This window comes from Diabrotica virgifera, chromosome 6 (genome assembly GCF_917563875.1).
Source record: "Diabrotica virgifera virgifera chromosome 6, PGI_DIABVI_V3a".
Lineage (NCBI taxonomy): Eukaryota > Metazoa > Arthropoda > Insecta > Coleoptera > Chrysomelidae > Diabrotica > Diabrotica virgifera.
In genome coordinates, this window is record NC_065448.1 from 234,195,590 (window position 1) to 234,211,572 (window position 15,983).

Below are 15,983 nucleotides of genomic sequence, written 5' to 3' on the forward strand. Positions count from 1 at the left end.
AAATGAAATTACAACTAGAGAAAACATACTGAAACGAATAGAAGAATTTTACACGGAACTCTACAGAACACATCAACAAGACGATGAAATGAGACCAGCACGGAAATTAATAAAAAATGTTGGATCGGAAATAATGCCAAAAGTAACAATTTCAGAGGTACCTACAGCATTGGGAAACATGAAGAGAAATAAAGCTGCAGGAGAAGATAGTATTACTACAGATATGATATTAGGAGGTAAGGAACTCATTGCAATTGTAACTAAGCTTATAGACAGTTGTTTACACCAGGGCAAAGTCCCTAAGAGCTAGAACAACTCTAAAGTAATCTTATTACACAAGAAAGGTGATAATCGAAAGTTGGAAAACTACAGGCCCATCAGTCTATTGTCACACCTATTTAAAATACTCACCAAAGTCATAACTACCCGACTAACAAGAAAATTAGATGAATACCAACCATATGAACAGGCAGGTTTTAGAAAAGGCTATTCAACTTCCGATCACCTGTTAACCACAAAAATATTAATAGAAAAATGTAACGAATACAAGTTTCCAGTTTTTATAGCATTTATAGACTACGACAAAGCTTTCGACACTATAGAACACACGGCCGTAATAAACGCAATGCAAAATTGTAGAATAGACAGCAGATATATTAACTTAATAAAAGAAACTATGAACCAAGCTACAGCTACATACTACCTAAATGAAAATGAATACTCGAACCCTGTACCATTAAACAGGGGAGTCAAGCAGGGAGACACTCTATCACCCAAACTGTTCACCTTAGTTTTGGAGGACGTTTTTAAAAATCTAAATTGGAAATATAAGGGAATAAACATCAATGGCCGCTATCTCAGTAATCTACGATTTGCGGATGACATAATCCTGATAGCTACTGACCTACAAGAACTGCAAACCATGCTTTCAGAACTACACACAGAATCTTCTAAAATAGGACTGAAAATGAATTTAAACAAAACAAAAGTCATGCACTTCGAAGAAACGATGACAATAATAAACAACAAAGTTATAGAAAAAGTTGAAGAATATATATACTTAGGACAAAAAATATTACTAAATAGGGAAATTCAAACGAAAGAAATAAAAAGAAGAAGAAAGTTAGCATGGGCAGCATTCGGAAAACTGAACTATATACTCAGAAATCAGCAAATTCAACTACATCTTAGATCTAATGTCCTTGATGCATGCATTATTCCGATATTAACATATGGGGCACAAACATGGACAATCACAAAAAAGAATATGAACATACTCAGAGACACTCAACACGCGATGGAAAGAGCAATGCTTGGCATATCACTTAAGGACAGAAAAACAAACACATGGATAAGACAGAAAACCAAAGTCACCGATGTGGTACAAAAATCACTAATATTGAAATGGGAATACGTTGGACATGTAGCTAGGAGCGATCTTAACAAATGGCACAGAACAATTCTAACTTGGAGACCATACGAACACAAAAGACCCAGAGGCAGACCTCCTATGAGATGGACAGATGATCTGAACCGAACTGCCGGGAAAAATTGGCTACAAGTAGCGTACAACAAAAAACAATGGAAAGGAAGACTTGAAGAGGCTTATGTTCAGATGTGGACGTGAATGGCTAGACGAAGAAGAAGAAGAAGGCGACAATACGCATCCCTGTCTCACCCCACGTCCAATTTCAATTTCCTTAGTTTGAAAGCCTACAAAAATTAGTGCAAGATCCGAGACCGATCACCTGATTCAGAGTCGTCACCATTTCAATCAAACTGCTCTTGATAAGATTGCAGAAGTTCCACTGTTTTCGGAAAAAGAAAAAATCCAATGAGGCCCATTTTTGGCTTAATAGAGACGTGAATAAACAAAATGCCCGTATGTGGGTAAATGAGCAACCCGAAGAGGTTCAAGAGTTGCCATTAGATTCAGAAAAAACAAGCACTCTTTAGCGTGGTTTATGGGCCGGTCGAATCGTCAGTCCATATAACTTTAAAACAGAGGCCGACCAGAATGTTACTGTGAATGGAGACCGTAATGTCGCCTTGATAAAGGACTATTTGGTATTACCAGAAATTGATGCTTGTAGTTTCAATTACATTTGGTTCCAAAAATATGGCGCCAATTACCACACAGCCCAGTAAAAGCATGGATTTACTGCGAAAACGATCCAGTGAGCAATTTATTTCAAACTTCGGAGGAGTGAATTGGTCGCCTATATCCTGTGACATCACACCTCTAGTTGTTTTCCTATGGGGCTACCTAAAGTCCAAAGTTTACATGAATAACCGGCTACGATTGAGGCATTGGAGGCCAATATTATTCGAGTCATTGGTCAAATACGAATCGAAATCATCGAAAGCGTCACTGAGAATTGGAACTTTAGAGTGGTCTATCTTAACCGCAATCACGATCAACATTTGAAAGAAATTATCTTTAAAAAAGTAATTATAAAGAATGTTTCGTTTGTATGACAATAAAGATTTTCAAATAAAATTCATTTGTTTTCATTATTTTTCCTTTTTCAAAAAAGTATCTCTAAATTAATCACCCTTTATATTTATAAATAGTATAGGACAAGTAACGCGTAGATCAGCGGTTCTCAATCTTTTTGTGTCATGTACCATCAAATACTTTTTATTATTTTTGGTACCACCTAACTGAAATACATATCTAACTAGGTGATCTAATTAACTATAATAGTGGTGCGTATTTTGGCTGTTTTTGCGTTTTGTGTACCACCTCAAAAAATGAAATGTACCACCAGTGGTACATGTACCACATATTGAGAACCGCTGGCGTAGATAATATACCTGTAGAACTTCTTTTTGGATGGTAAAAACGCATTGAACTCGCCACCGTCATCGCGAGATATTAGTAATTTATAATACTATAGGCTGAATTTCGTATAAGTTCGACCAAAGATATAATGGTTGGAGGAGGGATAGAGTATTTTCCCGAAGGGGCTTGCGAACAAGCGCCTGAGGTACACTTTCAATTTGAAAATATATAATGAGTTTTTTGATTAAAATATCAAGACTTATATTATCATAAGCGCTCTTCATCAAGAAACTGATTAATTACTGCTTTATTGCCGTTGACATGATCAAAAACATCCAACACATCTATTAAACATTTGTATTTTTTGCAGGTTCCACAATGATTGGCGGGGCACCGCAAGATATTAGCAGCATCCAATCTCAGCAGGAAAACAGCAACTCATTGCAGCAACTTCTTCAGCAGCGCGAAGAAGAAACGAGACAGGAAATTGAAAGACTGACAGCCGAAATAAGGGCGCTGAAACTTCAACTTCTTCAATATACTAACAGTAAGTCATTTGTTACATTTTTAAAAAATCTAGAAACAGCTGAACATATTAGTCTATTTCAAAGCAGGCGTTATGCAGCAACAAGTTTTTGCTCTTCGTTTTTATGGACATGTTCGTTAGGTACTTCCATAGGTCTTCTTCTATGTTTGTTTCTCGCAGATCTTTGCTTATTTCTTTGCTTCAACTTTTTCTTGGTTTACCCCGTTTTGTCTTTCCTTCTAACTGCTATTTTCGTATTTTCTTTCATATTCGTTGTTCTTCTTTTTTTGTATTTTCTGTACATTCTCTGTATATCTCCCAACCAGTTAAGTTGACTTGTTGACAAGTTATCTGTGATTGTTCGTTCAATTCATTCCCGAGTAATGCGTTCGTTATTAGGCCATTCTCTTCTATATCTTCTTGCTACTCTTCTCCCAAAATCCATTTCCGTTAGTCTCAGCATTGCCAGTGTTTTTTCTTTCAATGGCCATACCTCACAGCTGTATATACTGATACTTTTCACCATAGTCTCATATACCCTCTTTTATTCCCTCTTCTTGTGGACTGCTCCCATAAAATATTATTTAACATTGTGTAGGCTTTTCTGTATACTATATACCTACCACATTTCCTTCTGTTACGCTTTTTTCTAATGCTCTATTTGCTTTCTATCTAATGATATTTATTGTAAGTCTAATGTTCTATCTTTTCCTTTCTGGCTCTCGTTTTCCTTCTAGTTTTCCCTGTAAAATTAGTTGCAGCAATCCATATCTTCCGATGTGCCTTAAGGTGTCTTCTTCTTCTTCTTCTTATAATAGGCCTCTTGGCCTGTTCCTTACCAATTTTGAGCTTGTGTTCGTAGCTGTGATGTTGACTGCCAGCTATCTCGCCTCCTTTTAAAGGGCCTTCCTATTGGTCTCTTGCCTATTGGCTTCGAATCCATGGCTATACGGGCTATTCTCTCGCTGTCCATTCTCGTCACAAGCTGATTCCACTCTGGTCGTCTCTGTCTTTCCCACCGTACTATATCTTGTATGTTACAGAGATCTCTTATTCTGTCGTTCGGTATTCTGTCTCTCAGTGTTTTCCCAGTTATTGACCTCAGCGTTCTCATTTCTGATGTTCTCAGTATCCTCTTGGTTTCTGCTGTGTCACATCTTGTTTCTATCGCGTACGTCATGATCGGTCTTACACTTGATTTGTATTTGCGTACTTTCCCTTCCAGCCTCATATCTTTGTTCCTCCAGATGACATCCCTCAGACAACCTGACACGTAATTGGCTTTATTTGCTTGCTTTCGGACGCTCTCTTTAACATCTCCATAACTACATATTTCGATTCCCAGATATTGGAATCTCAAGACTTGTTCAGTTAGTTGGTTGTTAATTACTAATTTGCATCTTATGGGTTCCCTTGACACTACCAGGGATTTTGTCTTGGCTGTTTATATTTTCATGTTGTAGTTCTTCGCCACTGTATTGAAAGTTTGTGCCATTCGCTGTAGGTTATCCTCGTTATCGGAGATTAAGATTGCGTCGTCAGCATAACAGAGGATTTTTGTTTGTTTTTCCGCCATCTTATATCCTTTTCCAGTACATCTAATGTTTTCTATGATTTTGTCCATGACTAAGTTAAAAAGCAATGGGCTCAATCTATCCCCTTGTCTGATTCTCGAGTTGATTTCTACTTCCGATGTTAGTTCGTTCTCGCCTTTTATTCTGGTTTTATTCTTCATATTAATGTCCTGAAGGACCGCGTTATGTAATAACGGATTAACCGCCAAAAGTCCAAAATCGAGATAATAGTGCCATCTTGCAGCTAGGGTGCAAATCTATGTATAAAAATATGTTTTTTGTAAAAAAATTTAAAAAAAGCTGTTTTTAAATGCCTGTATTAAGCGACATTTTTTATTTTCTTAAAAAAAATCCCACACTAGGATTTGTAATATCGAACTAAACGCCAATAATGGTACATAATCCATTGTCATAAACAAAAATCCGCATCTTTGTAAGTGTAATAACGAATCAAGCGCCACGAATAGTCGGTTAATTCTTTATTACAAAACATAACATATTTACTAACGTTAAAGATATCGAATTAAAAGACATCCTTTGTAAGGTAACATCAGATTAAGCGCCAAATATGTCTCTTAATCCGGTATTCGGATCTTAACTCATGCATATCTTAAAAAATCATTAACGAATTAAGCGACATTTGATCGAATAACTTTTAAAATATAAATTATTTTTAAAAAATTTTAAACACATGTAAAAGTCTATTTACATTTGCATTAATATATTAAATATGAAACATGTCAGAACTATATTTTAGAAATAGTACCAAAAACAAATTTAAAATCTTTAAACCGATTTATCTCAAAACTACATTTTGGCGCTTAATCCGCTATTACATAACGCGGTCCTTATCCTTATCATCTTGTTGGGCTGATTTTTCTCCTTTAGCAATCTTAGCACATCTTCCAATCTTACACAATCGAAGGCCTTAGTCAGATCTATAAAGCACATAAATGCAGGTTTATTATATTCCAGTGCTTTCTCAGCAATTTGTCTGGCTATGATGGCGTCTATTGTGGACCTATTTTTCCGAAAACCTTGTTGTTCCTCACTAATTGTGTATTCTTCATTTATTTTATTGGCAAGTATTTTTGTTAAAAGTTTAAGGGTTGTGCTCAGTAAGGTGATGGTACGGTAGTTGCTAGGGTCTTTGCTTACGGTAAAAACGAAAATGCTCATAGAACCTACCACCAAGCCTTAAGGTGTGACCAAGGTATTTGATTTCTGCTGCTTTTATGTAAATTTTACTCCAAACTCAACGACCAAACGGAAAAATCTGGTAATCTTTCGTTTAGAGGTCGACTAACATATTAACTTATGTCCAGCTGGCCGTGTTGCCAAGTAATGCACACCGAACAGGGAATAGAGCGGTGTAATTCGCTCATGCGTCGTTTTTGAAGACACTAGCTGACTTATACCCAAATCTGTATATAAACTGTTTATTAACCTTCCGTAACTAACATTGGGTCTGTGAGACGGACCACTTAGAGTTTTTACGATAATATCCAAATTGTTCGTTATGTATCTTCGCTGCCATCAGTAGCTGCCTGATTCAGGTGCCTGTTTTAATGTTGAAGTTCGAGTCTAGTGTCAAGTGATTATGCAATTATCGGCAATATTATATAAATTTTTTTCTCAAAGACCGATGTTGGACGTGACATATTCGATGAAAAAAATATTTATATTAACGGAAAAACATGGGAACAATTGCTGATAATTTAGTAACCCAATTGTCAGAAGTAAAAGGTGAAGCTAGGTACAAAAAACGGCAGTGGAAATTTGAGCTTTTTTCACAAATGAGATATTGTATAATTGTTTTTATTTTCTTTGGTGTTTTGCTAATGTTTAAGAGGCTTAATAAATTAAAAATAGGTATCAATCTTGTTTAATTTCACTCCTTCAAGGAATAAACACAAACTTACACTTAAAAGTGTGTCAATAGAAACATTTTTTTATGTCGGTCTCTGAGACGGATGTTAGCTTTAATGTTCAGAAAACCCATGTTAGTTGCGGAAGGTTAATAAAATCATTACGGGCTTTAGAATTTTCGTTTTATTTTAACAAAGCATACTCCAAACCATTTTTGTAATAGGATTTTCCCCGTTTTATGAAAGTCAATATTTTTCATTAAATGAAAATTGACCAGAAAAGTTCTCGATAAAGTCCAAAAAGCTTTTAACAAGTTCTCCGAATTCGCTGAACATAAATAATCCTTTTTGTCATAGAATCGTTCAATCAACAGCAAGAAAAAAGTTTCTCGAGGGTTTTGTTTGCAATACCATCGTTGCCAAGAAAAAGCCGACGTCGATTATCAGGTAAACTTCCATTTGTATGTTCCTCGTGCTCTTCGCTTCCAAAATTGATGTTTATTAAAGTACAACACAAACTTTGAAGGAGTTAAGGGAGTTGCTGAACAGAGTGGAGTTTTTCTGTGACAGTGACGTATACAAATTTTTGTCTTCCGGGACGAAGAATGGAAATCTATCGTTGGAAGGTATTTCCTTTAAGGAAAGGGACTGATAAATTATAGAATCACTACAAAATGTCTGCACATGTCAGATACTAAATATTAAATTTGTTTTTTGACACTTCTTTGTGACTTTTTTTTATTTCATTTTTATTCAAAGGCCTATATAAAGCATTTTTGGGAAAAATATGATATTAAATTCAAACTTTTCGCAGCTTTAGTCCGGGGAAAGAAGATTTTTCTGGTGACACTGACTCGACCAAGAAAACGATAGTTGTTTTTGAGTAGTGTGGACCTCTATGATAAGAACTTGTTTATTTTGTTTTAATATGTTTCCTGCTGACTTTGGAATGAGTTATTAACAAATTAAGGTCAAAAGACAGTCAATGTTTGCTTTTCTCGTCTATCAGCAAAAAAAAGAAGGATTTTAAATAAACTGGAGATTAATAAACATAAGTTATAAAAAAACCTTTAAAATGGCGTTTTCTAAATGTTTCTATCCTTACTCGTTGTTTGAATGGTTGCAAAATTATTTTCAAAAAACATGTCTTACATATTCTTTGCTTTTTTATAGACCAGGGCGCATCTATAAAAATATTAGTATATTTGGACGTTGAGGTTGAGAGGTGACTCAAATTTTTTTGTACAAATTGCTTAAAAATAACTCAAGTAATAATATTTGAGTTATCATCTCTCTCAAAAATGTCCGGAACATTGTTTAAATAATCAAAATATCAAAAAATGAAGGAAAAATCGATTTTTTTCTTCGATTTTTGATTATAACTTTAAAAGTATTCATTTTCGAGAAAAGTTGTGCTGATATAAAAGTTGCGTAATTAAATTTCCTACAACATAGAACTGGTTAAAAATTTAAAAATAGTCACCCTTGTTGCAAAATAGCAATAATTTCAAAAAAAAAATACAAAAACAAGTATTCGCATTTTACGTTTTTCAACCATTTATGCTTTAGGACCTTCATATTTCACCCAGAAAAACTGCATGATACAGTAAAACAATTCTGTAAATTTTATTAAGATCGGTTTAACAGATTTTGCAAAATAAATTTTGCAATCGAGCTTTCGCAAAAAAAATTAATTTTTTCAAAATGTTACAGGACTGAAAATAAAGCAGATAGCAAGTTGAAATTTTTTTTGCTTATAGAAGTGTACTGTACATTTCATTTGCAATTTGCAAAACTAAAATCAATTAACTACCACGGCGTCAGGAATTTTTTTAATTAAACATAAATGATTGGCGCTACGCGCAGGACAACGGCTAGTTTGCTCTGATTGGACATTCCAATGACCTTTGATAATGATTGATACATTTTAGTTTTTACTACATTTCGATATAAATAAATATATTTGTTTATTGCAAAATAAATACACATACTCTATCCTTTGAAATAACACTTTTTTTAGCAAAAACTTTCTTTGTTCGTATATTTTAACTTAGAAAATGAAAGTTTATTATTTTTAAACATATGCAATTGTTTAAACAATATTTCACAAACAATAATAAAATTAGTTTGATTTTTGTGGAATTAAAATATTAAAATACAACAAAATATAGAGTAAGAAAATAATATATTAGATAAGGATTGGAAGAAATTTTGGTGAAAATCAACTTGTGTGAATCGAACACCGCTGTCCTGCGCGTAGCACCAAAAATTAATGTTTATTTAAAAAATTTCCTGACGCCGTAGTAATTAATAGATTTTTATTTTGCAAATTGAAAATGAAAGGTACAGTACACTTCTATAAGCAAAAAAAAATCAACCTGCTCTCTGCATTATTTTCAGTCCAGCAACATTAAAAAAAAATGAATTTTTTTGCGAAAGCTGGATTGCAAAATTTATTTTGCAAATGTTGTTCTGAAGCTATTTTCTTGTGGCATTTTTACAATTTTAACTATTTAGAATGGGAAATAAGCCACAATATTATTAAAAAATGATTTTTATTAACGTTTCGACGCCCAAATCGGGTGCCGTTGTCAAAATACAAAATACTATTAATATAAACAAAAATGTTGTTGCTTAGTAAAAAAATTCTTCTAATAATTTATTTAATTTGACTCATTTATATCGGCAATTCAGATACATATGATATATTTTAAAGTAGAAGACTTTAAAATGATATTGCCAATATTTATGAGTTGCGTTCCTGGGACGACTTTACTGAAAGATAGTTCATTCGATTACATGAAATCAACCCCAACTCAAGAATATCCGTCACAAAAAAAAATCATAGCATGTGATCTGTCTTTAAAAATAAAAATCATTTTTTAATAATATTGTGGCTTATTTCCCATTCTAAATATTTAAAATTATTTTGCAAAATCTATTAAACCGATCTTAATGAAATTTACGGTTTTGTTTTACTATAAGTTTTTCTTTGTAAAATAAAAAGGTGTAGCATAAATGGTTGAAAAACGTAAAATGCGAATATTTGTTTTTGGATGGTTTTTTCGCAGTTATTGCTATTTTGCAACAAGGTGACTATTTTTTAAATTTTCAACCAATTCTATATTGTAGGAAATTTAATTATGAATCTTTTATGTCAGTACAACTTTTCTCAGAAATGAATAGTTTTGAAGTTATTGTCAAAAAACCAATAAAAAAATCGAATTTTTCTTTCATATTTTGACATTTTGATTATTTAAACAATGTTCCGGACCATTTTGAGTGGGAGAATAACTCAAATATTATTATTTGAGTTATTTTCAAGCAATTTTCTGCAAAAAAATTTGAGTCACCTCTCAACGTCTATCTCAAAACAGATGCGCCCTGGATTATTAATCATTGCCTGTTTTTTTGACAATCCAATATGGGATGAAGTCCCCTTTTTTAATTCATATCAATTTTTCTATAACTAATCTAATCTAATTATCGTCATTTAAAAGAACATTCTTTAATGCAAAATTCGAAATAGATTTCCTTTCGACGGAATCGTACACAAAGCTTCAAAATGTGGTCCACAAAATCGGCCGGCTTTGAAAATCGCTGGAGCAGGTGTAGGGGGAGTTCTTCTTTTGCTTGCTTACCTTGCATATTATTTGTTTATCCATTTATCTATATGGTTTCTTAAAATTCTCTGTTCTTGATCTGCTGGTTACTTCCTCGTGAATAATCTTCTCTTTGGCAGTTTAAACAACATATTCGCTAGAACAAAATGATTGTTGTGGCAAAATTCAATAAGCCTACTATCCCTTTCGTTTCTGTTTCCTAGACGGTATCCTCTTGTACATCCTTCTACTTTTCTTTCTGGAACCTTGGCGTTAAAATTTCTCGTTAGAATTTTAACATTCAGCGTCTTATTGAATTTTAAAACATTGTCTATGTCTTCGTAGAAAGTTTTAATACTGCTCTCTAGTTTGTCCGAAAAAATATTGCAGATCCAATAATTAGTTACTTGTTGTTTTCACCCAGTTTAAAAAAAAAAGTGAAAGCTTTGAATTATCTACGTCCGTCTGTCCGTCTTTCTGTCTGTCCATGAACACAACTCCTCCTTCATTTTACCAGGTAGAAGTGCCAAATGAGGTGTCAAATGAAAGCTTATAATCCAGGTATGGTACTAACAGCCGATTTCATAATCATTTGAAAAAGTGGACTTTGGTAAAAGGGGGCTTTATGTTAAAGTGGACTTTAAAGCGGCTGTTAACGATATTTGATTTCATAATTCGCAATGACATTTGAATGTCATACATTTTACATGTTTGAAGGATACTCCTCCTATAATTATTGTTTTTTACTACAAAAAGTTACTTATTATTACTTATTGTTATTACTATTTCTATATATTCATTATTACTCTACTTTTCTTTTTAATCACCTAATACTTACTTTTTAATTTTATTATTGTATAGGTATTACTATTATTTAATAATTATATACACCTACCATTACTTAATTACTCATCAATAAAAAGTGAAATCTAAAAAAAATGGACAGATAACGAGATAACTAGGGAGCGGATTTTATTCTAAATGCATATTGCTTGCATATTTCGCATATTTGAGAACTTTACCAAATTTTGCATATTTTTAAAGAAATGTGCATATTATGTGTCCATTTAACCCTGTATTGCCCCTTGTAACTTTTAAGTTACATATTGAATAAGAGTCGTTAAATACTTTCTAAACCTAATATTTCCGTAAACGTCAGTTGTTTCTATAAAGTTACAGACATCTATCTACCACAGAACATTCCAATCCTCCGTAAGCTCATATTTTTATGCATAAGTTCTAGTAATTGTCGTGTGTTGTCATTAGTAGTGTCACAGCGTTGTAAGAGGCGACTTTGATCACAATTTCAAGTACTTTCGATTCTAGCTGACGAAATAAAAAAAAATAAAACTAAACGTAAGTACATTCTAACATTTATTGTAGCATATATGCTCTGATAATAAAATTTTAGATATTTTATGAGTAAAAAATGTTGTGTAACTTTAAAGTTACAATGGTCCATAATGTATAACATAATTTTTTTTTCAGGTGGCAACAGAAATGGAACCTATTTGTGTAAAATCATTTTATGGCAAAAAAGAACTAAATAATGTTCAAATTAGAGACATTTCTGGGTATGACTCTGAAGATTCCATTATAGAATCCGACAGTGAAGATGATGAAGTGGTACATATTTTAGAAAATGTTTGTTCGGAAGACGTGAGTATGGGAGATATGGAAGACAATAACGAGCACCAGGAAGATGATAATGAAAAAGAGGATGGCAGTGACAATGAAAATGACGTGCCCAATCATCAGGATATCACATGGAAACGAATTACCAGTCGTTCTGCACAGCCTATTCGACCTTGGAAAGGTAGTTTACCGCCAGAACCTGAAAATCCGTATACTCCAATCAAGTATTTTAGAACACTGATAGATGACAATATATTGGACAATATTGTTTATCAAACAAATCTCTATTCTACCCAAAAGAACACAGAAAAATCTTTAAATGTGGACAAGAACAAAATAGAACAGTTTTTCGGTGTATGTTTGTTCATGCCAGTGTATGGTTTACCCTCAACGAGAATGTACTGGAAAGCGTCTACTCGAATTCCAGTTGTTGCAGAAACTATGAGTCGGAATCGCTGGGAACAAATAAAAGACAATATCCACTTCAATGACAATAGTCAGATAATTCCCGGAGATAAGTTGTACAAAATCAAACCGCTTTTAGAACCAGTTATAACAAATTTTCAGAAAATTCCAATGACAGAAAAACTATCCGTGGATGAACAAGTTATTCCTTTCAAAGGAGAACATAGTCTAAAAATGTATATAAAAAACAAACCAAAAAAGTGGGGCTATAAAGCGTTTCTCCTCTGTGATACCAACGGAATTGTATATAATTTTGAACTGTATACTGGTAGAGAAGAGCATCCAGAATATTTACCAAATGTTGGAGTCAGCGGAAATGTGGTTCTTAGATTGGCCACAATAATTCCAAGAAATTTTTACCATAAGATATATTTTGATAACTGGTTTACAAGTATGCAATTGCAAATTGAACTGGACAAGTTGGGTATTCCTTCTGTAGGTACGGTGCGTCCTAGCAGATTGAAAGGATGTAATTTCTCTACCGACAAAGATATGAAAAAGAAAGGAAGGGGCAGTTTCGAAGAACTTGTTTACAAGAAAGAAGGTATAACCCTTAAGGGTCGTTTAAACACAGCGATAAATCAAACAACTTATCAAGGTCAATCGAGTTGTTGCAACTTATGATTGTGTGTAAACGGTGCATCGCACAACTTATCAAAGTTGGAGTTGGGTTGAAGGTGGTATCGCATTGAATCGCAGCGTCTAAACAGCGTTTCAACTTGTCATCACAACTAGTTGCTATGACTTGTCGTTGTGTTTAAACGACGCTTTAGAGCAATAAAGTGGTACGACAACAAGCCAGTGCATTTACTGAGTTCGTTTGTAGGCACGTATCCTACAAGTCAAGTACAAAGATGGGACAGAGCAAAGAAAGAAACCATTCTTGTGGAATGTCCTAATATTGTAACGTTTTACAATATATGTATGGGCGGAGTGGACTTAATGGACTCGTTGATGGCTTTGTATAGAACTAAGATTGGTTCTAAAAAGTGGTACCTCCGCATTGTGTTCCATATATTTGACTTGGCAGTTGTGAATGCTTGGTTACTTTATAGAAGAGACACCCAGTTACTTGGTGTAAGAAAAAACGATGAACTAAGTCTTTTAGATTTCAAAGCATCTATTGCCGCTTTTCTTTGTCAAGAGGGTAAAGAGAGGCTCAAGAAGAGAGGAAGGCCCAGTCTATCTATAATAGAACAAGAAATAGAGCAGAAAAGGAAAAGAGGACTTATCGCTACTCTACCGGAGAAAAACATACGGAAAGATGGAATAGGCCATTGGCCTAAATTTTCAGAAAAGCGTGGTCGTTGCAAGAAACCGGGATGTCTAGGGGTGCCAAAAGTGTTATGTGAAAAATGTAATGTAAATTTGTGCTTTACGCCTAATTCTAATTGCTTTGTGGACTTTCATAAAAAATTAACTTTTTTTCCCATTGTAACTTGAGAGTCACAAACCCTTTTTAAACGAAGGAAATACAGAATTAAAAAAAAAATTCAAAAATGTTTTAATTTGATCCTATCCTTGAAGTATATAACACCAGAAATTTTTTTTTGCAGTTAAAAAAAAATTGGGCAGTACAGGGTTAAAAACATTTTTGTCCAAACAAAAAAATTCTAAAATTTTTTAATTCGTCACAAAATATTCCCCCGCACGTGCTGTCATATCTTTTCGAAAACTACCTAAAAGCGATCACTACCTTTTCGGTTTTTTTAGAAAACACCCGATCTTTACCCACAAAGTGAGTATAGTACGCCGCGCCGTCATAAAATGATTGTAGGATGTTAAATACCCTATTTTTAAGAGAGTATTTACACGTCTTAACATCGTTTCACGATTCTCTAACGGAAATTTAAATTTGATTTAAATCAGATCCCGTAAATCAGTAAAATTAGTCATCTTTAGTCTCTCAATGCGAGTTTTTGTGTAAAAGTACTTCTGTTTGTGAATAGCGCAATATACCGAAAAATTCTAGCTTGGTTTATTCCCGGATCAGAACCTATCCCCAGCTTCTTAAACCAATGGAACCGTATTCTGCAAAAGATGTAGGAAAATGGTGAGTTTAAGATTGCTTTCTTCGTCTTTTATCTTTAATAAACTATATTTGGCTGCTTCCTCAACATTTTAAGTTTAAACAGTTTGAAAAAGTATGTGTTATTGTCGTAGATAACATCTTAGCGAACATTTTCGGTTACAAAGAACATCGGAACAGAACTACATAAGTCAAAATGCAAGTAGATGAGCGAGTCGAAAGTTGATAATAATTATTGATGTTATACTTTGACAGTAGACAATCGTTGATGATTCATCTAATGAGCAATATAAATTTAATTCGCATTTATCCGAGGTGATGATTTGTGCAAACATACCTTCGAAAAAATTGGATAATCCTATGTTTAAAAGTTTTTGGAAATATATTCCAAGAAAAGTGTTCCCAATGAAAGTACATTGAGAAAAAATTACGTACCTCTTTACAACGATACCATAAAAAAATCAAGAAGATAGTGGAAAATCGATACATTTATTTTATTTTAGATAAATTATGTGGTTTCTCACAATGCGCATTTTTTGAAATTATTGTGCATATCTTGCGCATATTTCGTAATTTTTTACTGCATATATATGCGCATATTTCTTCAAAATTGCTCGCATATAAATCCGCTCCCTGGAGATAACAAAAAATTACTTCTACAAACTTTAGCAAAGAGGAGGAACTTCTTTTGTTACAAAAGATAGAAAGTTATAGAAATATAATAAATAAATATGAAGAATAAAGGAAAGGTCGGTACAATGTTTTATTTGTTAAAAATCATTTAAATTATCCAAATAATTGAGTATCGTACAGGCAAGCTAATGTTCATTTGCATTGCATATTTGCAGAACAGAAGGAAAAAAAGGATAGAAAGGGAAGAGGCAGAATATAAATAAATAAAATTATTGGATTTAAAAATAAAACTACCTAATACGCCTGGATCCCGCGCACCAAAAAAAGTTGATTAATAGCAAGCTGAAAATTTGTTAATAGCTTAACGGTGCGTAGTCGGACAAACTTTGATGTATGGGAACACTGGAACAAGAGAAGTTTTAATTGTGAAACAGTTTAAAAATTTGGAAAGTCAGATTACGAAAACGTGCCATGTATTTTGTCGGACCGAACATCCAATTGATTTGTTACCCTTTCATTAAACTCTCATGCAAAAATCGGACTGCTATTACTAACCAACATGATTCCTGTCATTTGACATATTCTTCGTGTTCCACTCATTAAAATACCCAGTTGGTGATAAACACCAGTCTGATTTTTGCATGAGAGTTTAATGAAATGGTAACAAATCAACTGGAAGTTCTGTCGGACAAAATACGTGGAATGTTTTCGTGGTTTTACGTTCCAATTTTTTAACCTGTTCCACAATTAAAACTTCCCCCATTTCAGTGTTCCCATATATCAAAGTTTGTCCGACTAGACCCCGTTAAGTTATTAACAAATTTTCAGCTTGCTATTAGTCAACTTTTTTTTGGTACGTGGGATCC

General features: G+C 33.6%; 1 protein-coding gene across 4 annotated transcripts in view; it reads left to right on the plus strand.

The window, feature by feature from the left end:
* The window catches only part of LOC126887302 (chondroitin sulfate N-acetylgalactosaminyltransferase 2), a 1,014,890-nt gene that overhangs the window by 883,844 nt on the left and 115,063 nt on the right, over positions 1 to 15,983 (plus strand). For all 4 annotated transcript variants that reach the window (XM_050654726.1, XM_050654727.1, XM_050654725.1 and 1 more), the window contains one exon: positions 3,156 to 3,332. In XM_050654726.1, the coding sequence (XP_050510683.1) occupies positions 3,156 to 3,332 (177 nt within the window). The remainder of the gene's footprint in view (positions 1 to 3,155; positions 3,333 to 15,983) is intronic.